The 22,223-nt window shown below is 43.0% G+C and overlaps 1 protein-coding gene across 2 annotated transcripts in view; it reads left to right on the plus strand.

Moving 5' to 3' along the window:
* Positions 1 to 22,223, plus strand: part of LOC133561175 (copine-8) — a 236,251-nt gene that overhangs the window by 125,474 nt on the left and 88,554 nt on the right. For both annotated transcript variants that reach the window (XM_061914452.1, XM_061914453.1), the window contains exons 7-9: positions 15,993 to 16,056; positions 16,146 to 16,249; positions 16,515 to 16,619. In XM_061914452.1, coding sequence (XP_061770436.1) covers positions 15,993 to 16,056; positions 16,146 to 16,249; positions 16,515 to 16,619 — 273 coding nt within the window. The remainder of the gene's footprint in view (positions 1 to 15,992; positions 16,057 to 16,145; positions 16,250 to 16,514; positions 16,620 to 22,223) is intronic.

Consider the following 22,223-nt stretch of genomic DNA (forward strand, 5'->3'; position numbering starts at 1 on the left):
ATTTTGAAGCCCGCTGTGTCTTCACAGTCAATCAAAAACATACCAAAAGCAAACACTCGTTTTAGTGGCAGAGTAATTCAATAAGTGTGTGAAATGAGTATGTTTTTATACACAATGGTGCTTATATATTGACATTATTAATGTGTTTGGAGATATGTGACACCCGTTGCATGATGCCTGCTAGGAGTGTGACAGAATATTGACGTGGCAAACGATAGCGATATTCAACCTTTGGATTGATTATATATGCACTTTAGCATAAGGCTGTGCGATACAACGATATCAATATATATCGTGATTGACACTTAGTCGATACCAATAAAAAATGTGTTCGATAAAACCTTTTTTTGTTTTTCTGTCTGAAAAAAAGAAGTTGTAAAGAAAGTTTGGTTGCATAAACAAAGGCGCTCGCTCTCTGGTAACCAAGCAACGCAGGACGTCAGTGGGAATGACACACTAATAGCAAATCATGTAATAGTGTCAAGTTTGATTGAACCATCTGTTGCCCTGCGGTTGATTCTTTGCAGAGAGTGAGAAAAGAAAGGGAAAATGAAGAAAATTGTAGATAAAACTGCAAAAGTCACCTGGACAGGGTGCCGCTTTTTGGGATTTTGCGCCACCTTTAAGGTAACCATCCACGATGAAGGTAAAGGACCATGTGTGGTCAAAACTAATTGCGTGACTAATCCGCGCTCAAACATTATTATTATTTAGATTTTTTTGTGATTTTGACATGTATTAACGCATTATACTTAACCGTCCTAATTATCAGGTCAAGTCAAACAAATTAAAACTACCTACCAGGGCACATGAGACAACAAAAGTAGCAAAAGCAACAACAAAAAAAGCAATTAATACAATAAACCGTAATTAATTAACAGCACGTGTTGTCTCAAAACCCATCCATCCATCCATTTCCTACCGCTTATTCCCTTTCGGGGTAGCGGGGGGCGCTGGCGCCTATCTCAGCTACAATCGGGCGGAAGGCGGGGTACACCCTGGACAAGTCGCCACCTCATCGCAGGGCCAGATAAAAACCTCTGTCGAATACCAATGAAAGTAGATGAGTTTTCAGCAAGGTTTGAAAATGCTTAAGTGTGCTGAGGCAAATTGTTCCTTTTTAGCCTACCTAATAAAGTACTATCCATCTATCTATCTATCTATCTATCTATCTATCTATCTATCTATCTATCTATCTATCTATCTATCTATCTATCTATCTATCAATCAATGTTTACTTATATAGCCCTAAATCACTAGTGTCTCAAAGGGCTGCACAAACCACTACGACATCCTCGGTAGGCCCACATAAGGGCAAGGAAAACTCACACCCAGTGGGACATCGGTGACAATAATGACCCAGTGGGACGTCGGTGACAATGATGACTATGAGAACCTTGAAGAGGAGGAAAGCAATGGATGTCGAGCGGGTCTAACATGATACTGTGAAAGTTCAATCCATAATGGATCCAACACAGTCGTGACAGTCCAGTCCAAAGCGGATCCAACACAGCAGCGAGAGTCCCGTTCACAGCGGAGCCAGCAGGAAACCATCCCAAGCGGAGGCGGATCAGCAGCGCAGAGATGTCCCCAGCCGATACACAGGCGAGCAGTACATGGCCACCGGATCGGACCGGACCCCCTCCACAAAGGAGAGTGGGACATAGAAGAAAAAGAAAAGAAACGGCAGATCAACTGGTCTAGAAAGGGAGTCTATTCAAAGGCTAGAGTATCTATCCATCCATCCATCCATCCATCCATCCATCCATCCATCCATCCATCCATCCATCTATCTATCTACCGTTAGATTCCTGCTAGTTGTCAAATATTCTAATTGATATATTGTAATAGTTATCATACCATGCTGTTTCCCACAGCTCCAGAAAAGCTTCTAAAAAATGCCTTTAAAATGCGCCATGGCGTTTGCATTACACACAGTTTCTTCTTGACGACAAAAATACACAATTCTGCTTTTATGGATAGTTTCACATCTGTTGTATCAGAAGCACTTTCCCTCCCGCTTCCTTCTTGCTGCAGTAAAAACGCTCAAATTACATACAGGCAGTGGTGGTCTTTGACCCCAATTCCGGGCTGTTTAAGCGACTTGCCTGACTCGATCTCTGTCAGGTGGTTTTCTTAGAATGGCGCTCATCAGACAGCGGGCCTTTTTTTGTCAGATTGCCAGACCTCCTTAAAAGTATTGTCAAATTGTGGCACCGTGCTCCTTTTCCCTTCGCTTTGAAGACTTATTTTGGTCTTGTGGAGTCTTTCTCACATCCATCCATCCATTTTCTACCGCTTATTCCCTTGTGGGGTCGCGGGGGGCGCTGGCGCCTATCTCAGCTACAATCGGGCGGAAGGCGGGGTACACCCTGGACAAGTCGCCACCTCATTGCAGGGCCAACACAGATAGACAGACAACATTCACACTCACATTCACACACTAGGGCCAATTTAGTGTTGCCAATCAACCTATCCCCAGGTGCATGTCTTTGGAAGTGGGAGGAAGCCGGAGTACCCGGAGGGAACCCACGCATTCACGGGGAGAACATGCAAACTCCACACAGAAAGATCCCGAGCCTGGATTTGAACCCAGGACTGCAGGACCTTCGTATTGTGAGGCAGACGCACTAACCCCTCTGCCACCGTGAAGCCCCGTCTTTCTCCCATATATTTTAAAAACCATACACAAACCATAATTGTTTCTGTACAGTGTCCGTAAAACGGCAGTAAAACGGTTGGTCAAACAAAACAGAAGTCATCGTCATGGGCCCACTAGCTGCGGAAGCTATCCCTCCAATCAGCTAAACAGACTCGATAACTCCACGGTGACGTTTTGATGAATTTTCTGAGTAATTCGTGAATCAGAAACAATACATAAAGAATGTCGTTGTAAGTTAATGATACTAACACAGACACTCGTAAACGTGTTAGCATTTTAGCTAATGACGCTAGCTTGATTACATTATGATAGCATGTACAAATGAACAATCCTACAGACGTCACACATGGAACTGTTCAGTAAGTATGAATAATTTTAATTAAATTATAAAACTTACAAATGTTGCCTGCAGTGATAAATGAAGAGTACATATGAGTAGAAACGTTATGGATGATTAGAAGACCTGTACTTTAAAGGGGAACTGCACGTATGCCATTATGCCGTGTTATTCTTGTAGCCAGACCTGTGTGTTCAAGTGACAACCTTTGAGGAAGGCAACAGTTGCAGCCAAAACCGTCAGGTACGGAAATAAACACACAGGTCGGGCTATAAGAACAACAAATTGCATAATTATTTGAAGACCTAATGAACCTATTTGGGGAACTGCACTTTTTATTTGTATTTTGCCTATCGTTCACAATCATTATGGAAGACATGATGATGGATGTGTGTTTTTTTTTTTATTGCATTCTAAATATTGAATAAATGCAATTAAAAATCTGCTCACAATTCCACCTACAAAGCCATTAAAAAAATATATCCTTTGAAGTTTTATATGCATGATGTAAGTATATGTAATCTAGCAACGTGCACATTTATTATAACATTCTATATTTACGTATTCATTTTAAACAAATGCCTTGCATCAATCTTCACGGTGGGAGAGGGGTTAGTGCGTCTGCCTCACAATACGAAGTTCCTGCAGTCCTGGGTTCAAATCCAGGCTCGGGATCTTTCTGTGTGGAGTTTGCATGTTCTCCCCGTGAATGCGTGGGTTCCCTCCGGGTACTCCGGCTTCCTCCCACCTCCAAAGACATGCACCTGGGGATAGGTTGATTGGCAACACTAAATTGGCCCTAGTGTGTGAATGTGAGTGTGAATGTTGTCTGTCTATCTGTGTTGGCCCTGCGATGAGGTGGCGACTTGTCCAGGGTTTACCCCGGCTTCCGCCCGATTGCAGCTGAGATAGGCGCCAGCGCCCCCCGCGACCCCAAAAAGGGAATAAGCGGTAGAAAATGGATGGATGGATGGGCCTTGCATCAATTTCAAAAACGCATCACAATCTTTGCTTTTTTTTTTTCATCTCTGATTATTACTCACCACAGACTTTATGAGACCCAACAAACAGAATAAAACATCACTTACTGTACATGGTCTGCAGTGATTAGGATGCCAACTGCTCGAATGTTCATATATTACTCACTACAAACTTTATGAGACCCAACAAACAGAATAAAACATCACTTACTGTACACGGTCTGCTCGGATGTTCATATATTCCCATTTAGATGAATAATGACTCATAATCCTCACAAAGAAACGGGGTGGAGGGGACGGTCGCAAAATATCTTTTTGTGCAGTTCGGGCCATTTTCGGGTCTTAAATGGCTGTCTTTATGTGCCAACTTGTTGGAATACCTACTCAGACTTAGTCTGTCCAGGTGAGATGCATGATTTATGATCTAGAATAAACTTACAGGGAGAAAGGATGTAAACATTGGCACACACGGTAGTGTTCATGGCGCCACTATAGATAGTTCCTTTACATTACCGCTTATAATAACAATACCACGAATACTTGGTTGATATTTAAGTCACAAAATTTGAATAAAGTATTGTTATTTATTGGATTTTATGGGCGAAATATAGGAGCTCCTATTAGCTGCGTTTTTAGCGGACTTTTATTTATGTTTATTTATTTAAATTTAGAATGCTTTTTTTTTGTTTGTTTTTAATCCATCCGTCATCATGTATTTCAGGGGTAGGGAACCTATGGCTCGCGAGCCAGATGTGATTCTTTTGATGACTGCATCCGGCTCTCAGATAAATCTGAGCAGACAATGCTTAACACGATAAGTTTTGAATAATTCCACTTGTATTCACAATGTTAAAAATAACGTTCAAAATATAAAACATTCGCATGCATTTTTATGTTCAAGAAATTGCCTTATTGGTAAGAAGTCATTTATTTATTATTGGTTAGTGTGGGTCTTGCCCTCCAGGGGGTTCTTAAGACCACCAAGCACCAACGTGAGAGCCTGTTTCAGGGTTACAATATTGTTTTATTATTCAATAAGTCCCTCAGTTTCTTTCCAGCAATTGTCTTTTTCTCTTTTGTTCTCGCTCGCGCTCTGGCTCCAGCCCCAACCCCAACCCCGTCTCTCCTCCTGGCTGCTGCTTATAACATTGCGACAGATGATTAGATAGCAAGGCCCAGGTGGGCCATCTACGCACCTGTCGCTGATTTTGAGGCCGGTCCTGGCAAAACCCGGCTTCGCTGCAGGCCCACAGGCCACGCTCCCTACACAGTTAGCTTCAGAATAACAATGTTATTAAAAAGAATAAGAGACCTATTATACTCTACAAATGTTGGTGTTACTTAAAAATGCACGCGTTTAGTTGTGTTTAGTGTTAAAAAAAATATTACATGGCTCTTACGGAAATACATTTATATTTAGCTTCTTGGCTCTCAGCCAAAAAGGTTCCCGACCCCTGTTGTATCTCATAATGATTGTGAGCGATGAGCAAAATTCCCCAAAAAGTGCAGTTCCCCTTTAAACGGCAGGAAACACTGCAGACACTAATCCAGCATCACCTGCAATGAGCGAACTCAACCAAAAGATGACGCTAAAGCACAAACAATAACATACCGTTTCAGTGTCTTTGCATGTGTTTTATGAGTTCTATTTACATTATGGCCTTCAGCGAAGAAAAATCCTTAAATTATCCGCACTCTTCTATAAGCCACGGGGTTCAAAGCGCAGGAATAAAGTAGAGGCTTATAGTTTGGAATTTACAGTCTTTTTTTTCCATTCCACTTTCTCATGCCCTCCAAACCATTTTTCCATCCATCCATCCATCCATCCATCCATCTTCTTCCGCTTATCCGAGGTCAGACGTGCCCCAAAGACCTCCCTAGTGAGGCGTTCGAGGGGCATCTTGAGCAGATGCCCGAACTACCTCATCTGACTCCTCTCCATGTGGAGGAGCAGCGGCTTTACTCTGAGCTCCTCTCGGATGACAGAGCTTCTCACCCTATCTCTAAGGGAGAGCCCCGCCACTCGGGGGAGGAAACTCATTTCCCCCGCTTGTTCCCATGATCTTGTCCTTTCGGTCATGACCCAAAGCTCATGACCATAGGTGAGGATGGGAACGTAGATCGACCGGTAAATTGAGAGCTTTGCCTTCCAGCTCAGCTCCTTCTTCACCACAACGGATCGGTACAACGTCCGCATTACTGAAGACGCCGCACCGATCCGCCTGTCGATCTCACGATCCACTCTTCCCCCACTCGTGAACAAGACTCCTAGGTACTTGAACTCCTCCACTTGGGGCAGGGTCTCCTCCCCAACCCGGAGAGGGCATTCCACCCTTTTCCGGGCGAGAACCATGGACTCGGACTTGGAGGTGCTGATTCTCATTCCGGTCGCTTCACACTCGGCTGCAAACCGATCCATGATGGCTTCATCTGACCGGCATCTTCAGCTCTCACCATTATTCCAGTACAAAAAAAATACCAACCTCTCTCCAGTTATCGCCTGAAACTTATTCCCGCTGCGTCCTCTTTGCGTTTTCTTTTTTAAAATAAATGCCCTGCCTTTAATTAAATACTATTTTGGTAAGCAAAAAACGTCAAGATGACAATGTTGCTTCAGGCTTTGTGGTTCTGTTACACTGCTCACAAAGGTGCTGTGATAACAAAATATGTCAAAACAAAGACATCGTTGACAACCAGCTGCTGTCATTGCTTGCATTGCACGCTTTGGTCACAAATAGTCCTTACTGTATGCAAGCAATTTCACGCATTTCATGTCAAGAGATATTTACACACTAACACTCCAGAATGGCGACCCGCTCTCATCCTAACTGTGCTGGTGCTATAAAGGACGAAGTCAAGTCAAGTTGTTTACTTGACTCACGCCCACGCACCCGCATGCATCACCTCCTTCCACCTTTGCCAGCGCCGCATTGAAGGGAAGCACAATGCATGCATACACCAACAAGGCAAACTGCCATCTGTAATTTTCCACACAGTTATTAGCTCGGCAGCCCCCTTGCCCAGTCCACTCCTTCTTCCTCCCGTCAACAGACACACCGCACTCACTACACTGAGCTTTTTGTATCATAGAACGTTAGTCTGAATAAGTCTCTATTCACATTCATTTAATTGTAATAGCATTCATGTTATACTCTTTTAGTTAAGATTTTAGTACTTTTTAAAATATATATAGATGCCACCTCAGTAGAAGCATTTAAGTCTCACCTTAAAACTAATTTGTATACTCAAGCCTTTAAATAGACTCCCTTTTTAGACCAGTTGATCTGCCGTTTCTTTTCTTTTTCTTCGATGTCCCACACTCCCTTGTGGAGGGGGTCCGGTCCGATCCGGTGGCCATGTACTGCTTGCCTGTGTATCGGCTGGGGACATCTCTGTGCTGCTGATCCGCCTCCGCTTGGGATGGTTTCCTGCTGGCTCCGCTGTGAACGGGACTCTCGCTGCTGTGTTGGATCCGCTTTGGACTGGACTCTCGCGACTGTGTTGGATCCATTGTGGATTGAACTTTCACAGTATCATGTTAGATCCGCTCGACATCCATTGCTTTCCTCCTCTCCAAGGTTCTCATAGTCATCATTGTCACCGATGTCCCACTGGGTGTGAGTTTTCCTTGCCCTTATGTGGGCCTACCGAGGATGTCGTAGTGGTTTGTGCAGCCCTTTGAGACACTAGTGATTTAGGGCTATATAAGTAAACATTGATTGATTGATTGATATATTTATATTGTTTGTATATACTGGCGTAGGGCTGGGCGATATGGCCAAAAAAAAAAAAAAAATCATGATTAATTTTTTTCTATCAATATCACAATTTTTTTAAATAATTATTCAGGGGGAATCGTCCCATGCATTTCCACCATGTTTGATCGATGTATTAATATATGCTTAAAGCTGACAACTGTCATTGTGTTCATAATATCCTGGATTGTGTTGACTAGAGGTGTAATGGTACGTGTAACCCACGCTACGGGTCGTACTTTCGTTTCAGGGCCACTGTTTTGCTTCCTTTTCAGTAAGTTCAAACTTCCTTCTGCAGTAAACGTGGTGTACTGAATACTTTAAGACTTTTTTATTTTCAAGTTACAGTAGGGAATAGATTCATATGGCCCCCATTCCTAGGTGTGTCTCCCGTGAGAGGAAGGGCGGAGGAAGTGGTCATTTGCAATGCAGTCTGCTGAAAATAATGGGAAGCTCCACTCTGCGTAGGTCAAAGTTGGAATTGCCAAAAAACACATTTTTAAGATACTCAGCACTAGAGATGCACGGTTTGCGGTCTCATCCGCGGAGTCCGCGGGTAAACCGCGGGTCGGGCGGTTGACATGACGAAAAAATTGATTTTAATTAGATTCGGGCGGGTGGCGGTTGAACCATTCGGAGACATTTGATATACATGGTTCTGGGATCGGTATCCTTTGCCATTCAAAGAGCCATTTAAGAACCGTGTCATAAAGCGAAGAAGTCAATAGGAGACTCTATTATTCTCTTGAATGACTGCCGGCAGTTACCCAGATATTAAATATTAGTGCGTGCTATGAAGCCATTGGTTTTTGTCGCCTTCTACATCATACACGATCTGCTTGTCAGTCCAGCATCATGTTGTGTGTGGCTTCCGCGGCAACACGCACACGACTGCAAGGCATACTGGGTGACACACAGTACACTAATGGTTGTGATATAAACAATTTTAACACTCTTAGTGATATGTGCCACGCTTTGAAGCCACACCAATTAAGAACGACAAACACATTTCGGGAGAACATCCTCACAGTGACACAACATAAACGCAACACAACAAATACCCAAAATCCTTTGTATTCATGACACTTCCTGACTATTTTATACAACCCAAACCCCGCCACATCCCCCCCCGTGCGTTAGTAAGGTGGGCGGGGTTGGGGGCGCGGGGGTGTAAAATATATTCAGGAGGTGTCATGAATACAAAGGATTATGGGTATTAGTTTTGTTGCGTTTATGTTGTGTTACTGTGAGGATGTTCTCCCGAAATGTGTTTGTCAATCTTGTATTTTGTGGCTTCATAGCGTGGCGCATATTAGTAAGTGTTAAAGTTGTTTATATCACAACCATCAGTGTACTCTGTATCACCCACTATGCCTTTCAATCTCATGCGTGTGATTGCGGAAACTGCACACAACATGTTGCTGGACCAACAATCGGTTCGTACATGTTGTTGAAGATGTCAAAGGCAATGGCTTCACAGCACGCCCATATTCTTGTCATCAGGATGAACGCTATTGAATAGTCGCGAAAACGTTAGCGGCTCCAATTGACTACTTTACTCTATGATACAATTTTAAATAGCTATGTGAGTGGTAAAGGTGGCCAACATCTGATGTAATTCAGCGGGCGGTTGGCGGGCGGGTACGGTCCCGATAAAATGTTGGTTCGGGTGGGCGGCGGGTGGATGACGATTTTGGAGACGCGGATGCGGATGATATAATTGCCTATCCGCACATCTCTACTCAGCACTCTAATGCTATCTGGAGGCTAAAGTGGATAGTGCAGCCTCCCAGTTTGTCACGTTTCATGTGTCAGGTAAACCGTGATGAATGAGGCCATTTTAATTATTTTCTTACTGTAACATTTACTAAACATCACATTATTATGTATTCACTTTAATTACTTGTATACATCAGTGTAGAAATTCTCACCAGCGGTTTGGCAAATGTGAACATAGATCAGGGGTGAACAAATTAAGAGCACGTGAGCCACATTGGTCCATTTAATGCAGCCCGCCAAATATTAAAACAGAATAGTAGTAATAATAATAATAATAATGGATTAGATTTATATCGCGCTTTTCTATTGTTAGATACTGAAAGCGCTCACAGAGAAGTGGGAACCCATCATTCATTCACACCTGGTGGTGGTAAGCTACATCAGTAGCCACAGCTGCCCTGGGGTAGACTAACGGAAGCCTGGCTGCCAGTTTGCGCCTACGGCCCCTCCGACCACCACCAATCATTCATTCATCATTCATTCACCAGTGTGAGCGGCACCGGGGGCAAGGGTGAAGTGTCCTGCCCAAGGACACAACGGCAGCGATTTGGATGTCAATAGGTGGGAAGCGAACCTGCAACCCTCAGGTTTCTGGCACGGCCGCTCTACCAACTACGCCATGCCGCCCCTAATTAATCAAAGATCTGTTTTTAAAAAATCCCACAGCAAAACTGATTCTAGACTTTGACACACCGGCAAAAAAGGGTGATCAACAACACTGCTGCCGCTAAAGGAGAGTGTAAGTGTTAGCGCTTTATTACCATTTTTATGTTTATTTGATGTTCTTATATGATATTGTTGAAAATAGATGTTTTATGATTAAAATAACCCATATTTGGGAGGCCTACTCTTAGTTCCAACAGATATATGCTTTGAAATGCATCATGTGCTCGCTCGCCAGGCCTGTCCGTCAAATTTAAAAAGCCAATGTGGCCCCTGAGCCAAAAAGTTTGCCCACCCCTGACCTAGATTGTGTGTGGGGGGGGGGCAGCAATTCATTGCTGATTTAGTGATCGTACATTAAAGTGCAGTTTGAATTTGAGGTACTGTAAAATAATGTGTACCACCAACACATAAATTATGTTTAATGATTATTTTATGGGGCTTCACGGTGGAAGAGTGGTTGGTGCGTCTGCCTCACAATACGAAGGTCCTGCAGTTCTGGGTTCAAATCCAGGCTGAGGATCTTTCTGTGTGGAGTTTGCATGTTCTCCCCGTGAATGCGTGGGTTCCCTCTGGGTACTCCGGCTTCCTCCCACTTCCAAAGACATGCACCTGGGGATAGGTTGATTGGCAACACTAAAATTGGCCGTAGTGTGTGAATGTGAATGTTGTCTGTCTATCTGTGTTGGCCCTGCGGTGAGGTGGCGACTTGTCCAGGGTGTACACCGCCTTCCGCCCGATTGTAGCTGAGATAGGCGCCAGCGCCCCCCCGCGACCCCAAAAGGGAATAAGCGGTAGAAAATGGATGGATGGATGGATTATTTTATGGAGATTTTTTTTCTCACCCCAAATTGGACCCCTACAATAGGAGCCCAGTCTGAGATCAACTTTTTTTTTTTTTTTTTTACTTCCAAGCGACAACCCTTTCCCCACCTTTTACGGAGCGTCTTAAGTGCCGACACATCACTTTTCCTGTTCTTTAAGCCTGTACGATGTTTGACTAATCTTGAATGGGTTATTGGTGAAAATGAAATTTCCTTGTACTTGTGCAATGACAATTAAGAGCATACCATACCATACTAGTTCAAAAACATGTTTTTATCTACAAACTCAAAAAGGATTTGAACAAAAAGTGTCGGGCTTCACGGTGGAAGAGGGGTTAGTGCGTCTGCCTCTCAATACGAAGGTCCTGCAGTACTGGGTTCAAATCCAGGCTGAGGATCTTTCTGTGTGGAGTTTGCATGTTCTCCCCGTGAATGCGTGGGTTCCCTCCGGGTACTCCGGCTTCCTCCCACTTCCAAAGACATGCACCTGGGGATAGGTTGATTGGCAACACTAAAATTGGCCGTAGTGTGTGAATGTGAATGTTGTCTGTCCATCTGTGTTGGCCCTGCGATGAGGTGGCGACTTGTCCAGGGTGTACCCCGCCTTCCGCCCGATTGTAGCTGAGATAGGTGCGACCCCAAAAGGGAATAAGCGGTAGAAAATGGATGGATGGATGGATTATTTTATGGAGATTTTTTTCTCACCCCAAATTCGACTCCCACAATAGGAGCCCAGTCTGAGATCAACTTTTTTTTTGTTTGTTTTACTTCCGAGCGTCAACCCTTTCCCCACCTTTTACGGAGCGCCTTAAGTGGCGACACATCACTTTTCCTGTTCTTTAAGCCTGTACGATGTTTGACTAATCTTGAATGGGTTATTGGTGAAAATGAAATTTCCTTGTACTTGTGCAATGACAATTAAGAGCATACCATACCAGTTCAAAAACATGTTTTTATCTACAAACTCAAAAAGGATTTGAACAAAAAGTGTATGCAGATTTTTTTTTACTACATGTTATCTATATCCCAGGAGTTGAATCGGAGCAAATATTTAGAAAAACAAGTTTTTCTTAAAGTATATGGTGTGTTTATTCTCCCAGTGAGAACCAATAAAGTCGATTCATCACAAAGACATTCTGTGAGGGCCTGCGAATCCACATTTAGGGCACGATTACTGGTGAGCTGCAGCAGTCAGTGAGACCAAAGTCGATGCTCCTTTTAAATTTAGTTTTTCAATGTATATCCTACTGTTGGCCATATTTCTTTATTTTATTCTTCTGGGCTGCATTTCCAGAGGGACAACACAGATTGAACATTGACGAGGATGGTCGCGCACACACACTTTCGCAGACACACACATGACCACGGTCAATAATGATGGATTGCTCCATGCAGGATTATACAAAGCACCTTTGCTTCCCTACTGTTTACTACTGTCATATCTTGTAACAGACATTACCGCCATGTTTGATCGAGGTAATATATGCTAACAGCTAAACACCGTGATCAAATTTAAATGAATAACAATCATATGATCGCCCAGCCCTATTGCCGTACTTGCCAACCCTCCCAGATTCAGCGCCTCTCCCGAAAACCTCCCGGGACAGCCTGTTTTCATGTCAGCTTTCCCACAATATAGACAGAGAGCCTGCCCAATGACGTTTTAACTGTAGAATGATCGAGGGCCAGTTCTTGGTTTCTTCTGAGGGTTTACACATATAAAACACTACACGGTCTAGCTCCATCCTATCTTGCCGATTGTATTGTACCATATGTCCCGGCAAGAAATCTGCATTCAAAGGACTCCGGCTTATTAGTGATTCCCAAAGCCCAAAAAAAGTCTGCGGGCTATAGAGCGTTTTCCGTTCGGGCTCCAGTACTCGAGATGCTACCTGAGTAGAAGCATTTAAGTCTCACCTTAATACTCATTTGTATACTCTAGCCTTTAAATAGACTCCCTGTTTAGACCAGTTGATCTGCCGTTTCTTTTCTTTTTTCTCCTATGTCCCACTCTCCCTTGTGGAGGGGGTCCGGTCCGATCCAGTGGCCATGTACTGCTTGCCTGTGTATCGGCTGGGGACATCTCTGGGCTGCTGATCTGCCTCCGCTTGGGATGTTTTCCTGCTGGCTCCGCTGTGAACGGGACTCTCGCTGTTGTGTCGGATCCGCTTTGGACTGGACTCTCGCGACTGTGTGGATCCACTATGGATTGAACTTTCACAGTATTATGTTAGACCCGCTCGACATCCATTGCTTTCCTCCTCTCCAAGGTTCTTATAGTCATCATTGTCACCGATGTCCCACTGGGTGTGAGTTTTCCTTGCCCTTATGTGGGCCTACTGAGGACGTCGTAGTGGTTTGTGTTGTGGCTTGTGCAGCCCTTTGAGACACTAGTGATTTAAGGCTATATAAGTAAACATTGATTGATTGATTGATTGATTGTTAGGCAGTTTCATTAACGTCCTCCCAGCGCAGTAACAACACACATCAACAGCAGTCACGTTTTCGTCTACCGTAAAGCAGTTCGTCTGCCGTAAACAGCAATGTTGTGACACTCTTAAACAGGACAATACTGCCATCTACTGTACATGCATATGTGACAGTAACATCTACGGCAGGGGTCACCAACCTTTTTGAAACCAAGAGCTACTAATAGCGTACTGATTTATGCGAAGGGCTACCAGTTTGATACACACTTAAATAAATTGCCAGAAACAGCTAATTTGCTCAATTTATCTTTAACCCTGTTATTATTAATAATTAATGACATTTATATTTGTGGAATCACTGATCATCTTGATGATTTCTCACAATAAATATATATTTTTGATGTCATGTTTTAAATAGGTTAAAATCCAATCTGCACTTTTCTAGCTGTAAATATACTCCTCCCCTCTTAACCATGCCCCCACCCCCCCCACCCCCCCACCTCCGGAAATCGGAGGTCTCAAGGTTGGCAAGTATGCCTATGCCTATTGCTGAAATGTTACTGACGTAACATGAATTGATTAACGTGAACCCCGACTTAAACAAGTTGAAAAACTTATTCGGGTGTTACCATTTAGTGGTCAATTGTACGGAATATGTACTGTGCTGTGCACTCTACTAATAAAAGTATCAATCAATCAATCAATCAATCAATCAATCAACGTCACGCGTCCTGCCCAATGAATACTGGTGGTGGTCAAGCTAGCTCTGTTCTCAATGGGGACTGGGCACCATTTAACCTTTCTCAAAGACAAAATGTCCTATTCTTGTTGTTTTAGGCTGTACAAAACAGCCGAAAAAGGATAAAAATGTCTTTAGAGTTCCTTAAGAGGTTATCAAAAAGGGCGGAAAAGTGAAAGTTTTGTGGAAATGACGACGAGAAAAGCAAGCAGCTCACACTCCAGTCCAAGGGAACAGAGTCGAAGAATGCATGAGTTTGCAGTAATCACTTTGTTAAAGGTTTGTTTGATATACTATTAACGGTTATTAGTTCCTGTTTACGTATTATCTGGATATCATTGGTATTTGTTAAACGTGTGCTACGGGTATTTCAAAAGGCACAGACTTGCCAAGTCTTCGGTAAATAAAAGAAATCAAATGTGAGCAAAACCTAAAAGAGTTACGTTTTTTTCCAAGATGGCGCTGCTGTAGTGGCTGCTGTAGGCAGGAGCTCTGTGCTCTTGTGTCATCCTTTTCTGTTTCCCTCTTGTTTTCATGTGGTATTATATTTTTTTGCATTTTGGTCCGGGACCCTTTGGGACTGTGTGACAAGGGGTGGCACTTTCGTGACCTCTGTGGTGTTTTTTTTGTGGACTTCTGGATCTGCCTCCCGGGAGCCTTTTGGCCATGGAGACCAGCTGCAGGGTCTCTGCTACACCAGTCTGTTTGGATGTACTGGAGGAGATGCGGATGAGGGGACAGGACTGTGGAGCTAGCACTGAGCTACTGGGACGGAGAGGCTTCGCGGTGTCTTGACTGGGTGAGCAGGTGTAGGACACCTCAGTCACCTTGGACGTATCCTCGCTCATCCATGCGGACTGGACACTGGCCGAGAGTGGAGTCGGCTGTCTTGGTTGCCTTGTTGGGTCTGCTTCTGTCTCTGGCCATGCTCCCTCCACCCCAGCAGACGATGGCGTGGAACACCGCAGAGGCCACCACAGTGGATATGTTTATTTTACTTTTTATTCATAGCTGTATGTAGAAGTGTCTGGTTGTATCTGCTGCTTTAATGTCTTTAATGTCCTCTGTGTTCTTTGATGTTTGATGTTTCCCTCTTACACACATGGAAGAGGGATGTGTACTATGGCTATGAGTTGTTGTTGTTTTTTTTTTTTGTTTGTTTTTTTTTTCCCCCTTGGCCTCAGTCTGCACCCCCACTCCAGGGCCTAGGCTAAGACCGATTTTTTAATTTTATTTTAATCTTCTATTTTTTTTCTTCCCACCCCCCTTGTTTACCTGTATGTCATCTTTTTTGTAAGGGGCGCTGGAAGCCGGCAGACCCGTCAGCGATCCTGTTCTGTCTCCCTGTAATGTTTGTCTGATCTTGAATGGGATTGTGCTGAAAATTGTAATTTTCCTGAAGGAACTCTCCTGACGGAATAAATAAAGTACTATCTATCCATCTATCTATCTATCTATGTTATTACCAAAGTCAGCAATATTTGGATTTATTTTAGGGTTTATAGTGCTTCTTCTACTGACCCCACTGCTGCTTCACCGTTTACCTCGCTGTTCCCCCTTGCGGGGTGGTGGGAGTACTGCATACATGAGCAACCCTAGTTTGAATGGTTTCATCAAGCCTCTTTGGGCGACGTTCAGTGGGCCAAATAAAAAGCTTTGGCTGGCCGACTGTAGCCCGCGGGCCGCCAGTTGAATCGATCTCGTATAGGCTTTGCAAAGGTGGTTGTGCAGTCTCTTACTCAGTGCTTGAATGCCGCAAGAGAACAATGGCGTAAAATAGACGAAGTTAAGCGCTCCTAACCTTGTTTTGTGTTCTGTTTACAGAGGCATTGCTGGGAAAAAATGTGGCACTATAATCGTGAAAGCCGAGGAGCTGAACAACTGCAGGGTAAGTGTCTGCATGTAATACGTCCCTGGATCTAGTCACTGTAAATTAATTTACCTGCTCGCCTCGTTCCTTCCTTGTGTGTTGGTTAGGAATCAGTCATGGTGCAGTTTTGTGGCAACAAGTTGGACAAGAAGGATTTTTTCGGCAAGTCCGACCCCTTCCTGGTCTTTTATAGGAGCAATGAAGATGGCACGTGAGTCGCTCTTCCCTTTTTTTTTCTAACCCCTGACTTCTTTCTGGGTTGCTTTAATCCTCCTCTGCATCCAGAGGAAATTGGTTTCATTGATTTTCTTTCAGATCAAACGGCGTGGGGTCTTTTTTAGAGTGTGTGTACACATCGGGCGGGGGTTGTTCGGGGATTGTGCAAGGCGGCAGGACGCTGGCGAGAAGCAGGCCGTGTTAAAGAAGTTAGCACCCCACTAATCTTTTATTCCCTCTTTCTTTCTCTCGCTATGCAGGTTCACCATCTGTCACAAGACCGAAGTAGTCAAGAACACATTGAACCCCGTGTGGCAGGCTTTTAAAATTCCTGTTCGGGCTCTCTGCAATGGGGATTATGACAGGTAGGACCATATTCCTCCGGCTTTAAAATGAGGGAAGGGGATGGTCTCTCCAAAAATGTGACATCTTGTCTTTTTCATGTGCTAAAAACAATGCAATTGTTCGGCGACGTAACACATAATAATGCAGTGTCTATCGGCCCCTCGGGAGTGCTGTCACATTCAACGCTGCATTGTAACTCCCGCAGACAATATTTGCATGCCAACATCTATTGGAAGTATAACAATAAGATCCTCGTTGCTTAATTAGGCAAATGTCAAGTGAATAAATTGCCGCCTTTACTCGATCTAAGCTGATATCCGATGACATTTAAAACAAGAAAATGCTCATCTTTCACCTATGAATTTGCACTTGGCCTTCAACTTACTTTGCGTATAATTGAATAACATCATTATCCTTAACAAGAACCAAGGCAATACTGCAGTACATTTGGGAGGTTTTACAGTTTAGGGACCAGAGAAACAACTACAATACATTTACTCATGTTATGGTGAATGAGTAGTTTTTTTTTCAGCATATTTATACTTTTTTATTAATTTTTTATTATCTTTCCCCATATTTTTCTTTAAGTATTGGCCGTTGACACATAATAAAAAACAAAATTTAAATTCTTACTTATCCATTAAAGTTGAAAAACACCTTCTTTGAGACTTGTACCACCGTTTCCTTTTTTGCATTACCCAGAAAACACAAAAATGTTGCTTCATGTACATTGAAAATATATTTTTTTTCCATTTCCTACTTCTTTTAGTACCCTTTCTTCCTCTGAGTTTTAGGCAAAAAAGGATATGTTCATTCAAAGTTCGATACAACACGGTCAGCAATATATGATATAATATTTTCCGATGTTATGATCGTGCCATGGATGCCAAATTTTTGCCCGTTTTTTTCCCACCAGAGTCAATCGCGTTGTTTTTCACCAGATTATCGCGTATTTGCAAACTCAAGGTTAGGTCTTGTGTTGTTTTGCTCTACGCTGCAGTTACACGTCTTCGTTGCTACACTAAAGCCTGGTGTATATGCGTCACCTATGTGCACCTCCCAAAAATCCTAGGTTTGCCTCGCCGTGCACAATGCTGGCCAAAATAATAAACACAATTATTTTTATCAATATATAAATCACAATTATTAACCACGATTATTTACTATGCTATGTAAAACATTTTTATTGTCCTTTCTATATTAAACAAACAGTATGTTAAATGGTCGTTCATTTCAAAATAAAATTTAGTTTCAAAAATACTTTGTCAGCTATAAGCTAATACTTACAAAAGACAGAGAGCTAACGAAATATATGCCGTTGCAGAGTGCGATCATAAAGTGCAAACAAGTGAACAAATTAGATTATACACAAAAGACAAATGCAAGGAACACAGTGTGCTACTCACAGTATATATGGGACATCCATTAATCCATCCATTTTTCCCCACTTGTGTCTTTGCTAAATAAAACGGTATTACATCCGTAATTGATGCGTGTGTTTGAGAAGTGGATGGATATGGGGTCCCTGGGTGCACTGTTGACTTTACATTGGACTGTACCGTCGGGGCTTTGGGCCGTTGGCCGTTAACTCTGTTTGGATTATTAGCTTCACGTCACGGGCAAACGATGGCAGTTGAGGAAAGAAGAGATATGTTTAATGCTTAACCTCTTAATAATTTGTTTAAATGTGCACACCAGCGCAGCTTTTCCATGCCACTCGTTTTGGCATTTGTCTATACTCTTTAGGGGCAGGAACGAGTGGGAGGATGTGTAGAGAACGGTGAGGCGTGCGGGCGTGTTCCGGCGTTAAAATGTGGGTCACTCTATGGAAAAGAAGGGCATCAATGTAATGCATTTTTTTTCCAAATCTTTTCGGGAGCTACAGGCGGCCAGCTGATCAAGTGTCAGTCACCCTTTCACTCCCTCTTAGTGCATACTTGCCAACCTTGAGACCTCCGAATCCGGGAGATGGGAGGGAGGCGGGGTTAAGGTGGGCGGGGTTGGGGAGGGCGGGGTTTGGTGGTAGCGGGTTTTTTCTGTTGTGTTTCTGTTCTGTTACAGTGCGGATGTCCTCCCGAAATGTGTTTGTCATTCTTGTTTGGTGTGGTTTCACAGTGTGGCGCATGTTTGTAACAGTTTTAAAGTTGTGTATACGGCCACCCTCAGTGTGACCTGTATGGCTGTTGACCAAGTATGTCATGCAGTCATTTATGTGTGTCTACATAAGCCGCGTACAACATGTGTGTGGTCCGGCACGCTGTTTGTATGGCGAAAAAGCGGACGCGACGACAGGTTGTAGAGGACGCTAAAGGCAGGGCTATCACCGCACGCCCTCTATATTGTTGTCCAGGTGAAAATCGGGAGAAAACCGGGAGAATGGTTCCCCCGGGAGAGTTTCGGGAGGAGCAGTGAAATTTGTGAGTCTCCCGGAAAAATCGGGAGGGTTGGCAAGTATGTCTTATTGGCTCTCACATGAGTCGACTGTCCGGTCGCCCCCTGGTGGTTGGCTGACTGTTGGTTGATATGCAGGGAGCTTCCTTTTCAAATGTTAATATCGCGACAATCACCCTCATTTAAAAGCCTGATCACGATAAAAAATCTAATATTTGCGAAGCCCAGCCGTGATTGGTCAGTTTTTGGCAAAGAGTGTCCCTGAACACAGGCGAGCAGACTTTGTGCTTGAAACACAAATTATTCTATGAAATAAAACAACAGTAATTAAACATTTGCATGAAAACTGATATTGTGTACTTAATATCTTGGTGCGCTCTAAAAATAGTTACTGAATGTGTGTTTTTCAGCTTATTGTGTTTTTGCCTCCAGTATAAGTCACAAAATGAAAGTAAACACACACACGCTTAACTTTAATTACAAACCTTGTGCTAACAAGTTAAATTCGACAAGTATTCTTACTCATGCACACGTGTCTTTTTTTCTCACACACAACATTTCTCATTTTACGTCAATAATCTTTCAGGCACGGTATATTTACAAGCATTTGTCAACTCTTAACATGACCTTAGGGTTAAACACCAGCATGTTGTTAATTTAAATAATTATTTAACAGTTTGGTTTATTTACAATTTCATGTTGGATCGCTTTTGTCCCGGTCGAATATTGTTGCAAATAATGATGTCCTCTGACGCGACTCATTCAGAAGTTGCACAGTCGTGACGTGAAGTGAATTATATTTATATAGCGCTTTTCTCGAGTGACTCAAAGCGCTTTACATAGTGAAACCCAATATCTAAGTTACATTTAAACCAGTGTGGATGGCACTGGGAGCAGGTGGGTAAAGCATCTTGCCCAAAGACACAACGGCAGTGACTAGGATATCTGAAGTTGGGATCTAACCTGGAACCCTCAAGTTTTGTTGCACAGCCGCTCTACCAACCGAGCTATACCGCCCCAGTCCATCTTCACAAAGGTTTATAAGGAAAACAACAGTTAAAAGTAACCTGATTGTTGTGAATTATTAGTTCCAGTATAGACAAAGATGTCGATGTTGTGGTTCAGTGGTTGTATATATAGTCACTCTTCACAGGAAGGAAATACACAATATCTAGTCTGCAGTCTTTTGACGAATGGTTAGTCTGCAAGCTACGCGTCCTTAGAGTACAGTCCAGCTTTTAGTTGTTTATGTTGTGCGCCGTTGGCGACACTTTAAGTTCCAGTTAGCTTCACGTTAGGCTATTGCCCTCTGTTTTTTGCGCCTCACATTCTTTGTATTCTAGGGGACACAACCGTCGCAGATATGCGACCAGATCGTAACACTCACGCTATAAATCTTACTAAAAGTCTCCAAAAAGAAAAACTAAAAATAAATAAGTAAATAAAAATATCGATCCATTGACGTCCAAACCTACTGGTCGATAGTGCTCGCCCCATCCTGTGTCATTAACACAAGCCACAATTCATGTCACGTCACGTCGAGGCACTATCAACCAAGTAGGTCTAGGCAGTGGAGCTACAGCCCAATGGGTTTTATGAAAAGAAAAGGGTAAAAAATAAGGATTTCTATTTAATGCGATCTCGGGAATGATACATTCAGTGTATTTCAACCCCCAAACTCAGTTCGTATTAGTTAGACCAGAAAAAACCTAGAGCAACAACATGCACACATGAACACATATTTAGGACATAAAAACTTGAGACATACAACAGGGGGAGAAGGGGCATCCGGCCCGAAGCTGCAGTCTTTAAGGACGCTGCTCTGTAAGCCATCACGCTGAAGCAGCAAAGGCAAGGGATTAGAGGTTGGGTGTATTTGTGCATATCTGTGTTGAAGCAGTCCATGAGGGCGTGTTTTGTCCATATGCCTGCAAGTCTCTTTGTTCGGACCAAAGAACAGTGTCAACACTCCAGGTGTCTTTGAAGAAAGGGGAAGAGATTTAAGAACGCCTTTCGCTTCCATGGTCTCACTGGGGTGTTTACAGCATGACCTTGCCAAGGCCAGTGTGGAGGCAGCCGAATTGTAGATAAGGATTGTTTTGTTTGATTGTTCGAGCAAACACATTCCACTGGTTTGTCTCCTCTCATTGTCCGTTCTTGCTGTCAAATTGCTCATAATTTTGCCTTAGAGTGGAAAGCTTCTCCAAGATGTTATTAAATTTGTGATACAATTCAGAAATTGCTAAAGTCTGAGTGCCCACAGCTTTATCCAACCCCTTTATCTCAAAGGCCAACCTTGTGATGAAACAGCTGCTATCGTCTCCCGGATTTCTCGATGGACCAGAGCAACGCTCAATCCAATCTGCAGATGAACTGGTATCACATTTTCGAATAGATAGACATCTTCAATGTCTTCGGCGGAAAGAATAGTCAGGCATGTATCATGTATCCAGCAGAAAATGTTCCATCAGGAAAAGCAAGTTCCTTCGAATCCTGACTTGAAGGACCAGTTTATCAAAAAAAAAGAAAAGCAAAAGAAAGGTTTAGGACAAGACGAGACAAAGAAGCAAAGCACGAGAAATAACGGAGAGACAGGGGAAGCGTCCGCCTTAATGAGAGCCTGAAGAAAAACACTAACCGTTTCGTTTAGTTATAATTTAGACTCTAGTATGCAGAGAAGAGGCATGTTGCATTCAAACAAAGCTTTAAATGACAACAATGCAAAAAGACATAAAGATAGGTTTTCAGAGGCATATTTATCCAGCCGGGGGTGTATTACCAAAATATAAGTTGTCAATCTATAGCAGGGGTCGGGAACCTTTTTGGCTGAGAGAGCCATGAAAGCCAAATATTTTAAAATGTATTTCCATTCGAGCCATACCATATTTTTTAACACCGAATACAAATGCGTGCATTTTTTAAGTAAGACCAATAATTTTTAGGGTATAATGATTCATTAATTATTTTTAATAACATTGTTTTTTCTTGAACAGGTGCAGTAGAAAACAGATGGATGGATTAAAATGCAAGAGAATGTTTTATATTTTGAACGTTATCTTTAACATCGTGACTACCAGTGGAATTATTCATTACTTATCGTGTTAAGCAATGTCAGCTAAGATTTATCTGAGAGCCAGATGTAGCCATCAAAAGAGCCACATCTGGCACTAGAGCCATAGGTCCCCTACCCATGATCTATAGCATGAAGGTGAAAACTTCAGAGGAGATTCTGG

Source organism: Nerophis ophidion, linkage group LG10 (assembly GCF_033978795.1).
Source record: "Nerophis ophidion isolate RoL-2023_Sa linkage group LG10, RoL_Noph_v1.0, whole genome shotgun sequence".
NCBI classification, from domain to species: domain Eukaryota; kingdom Metazoa; phylum Chordata; class Actinopteri; order Syngnathiformes; family Syngnathidae; genus Nerophis; species Nerophis ophidion.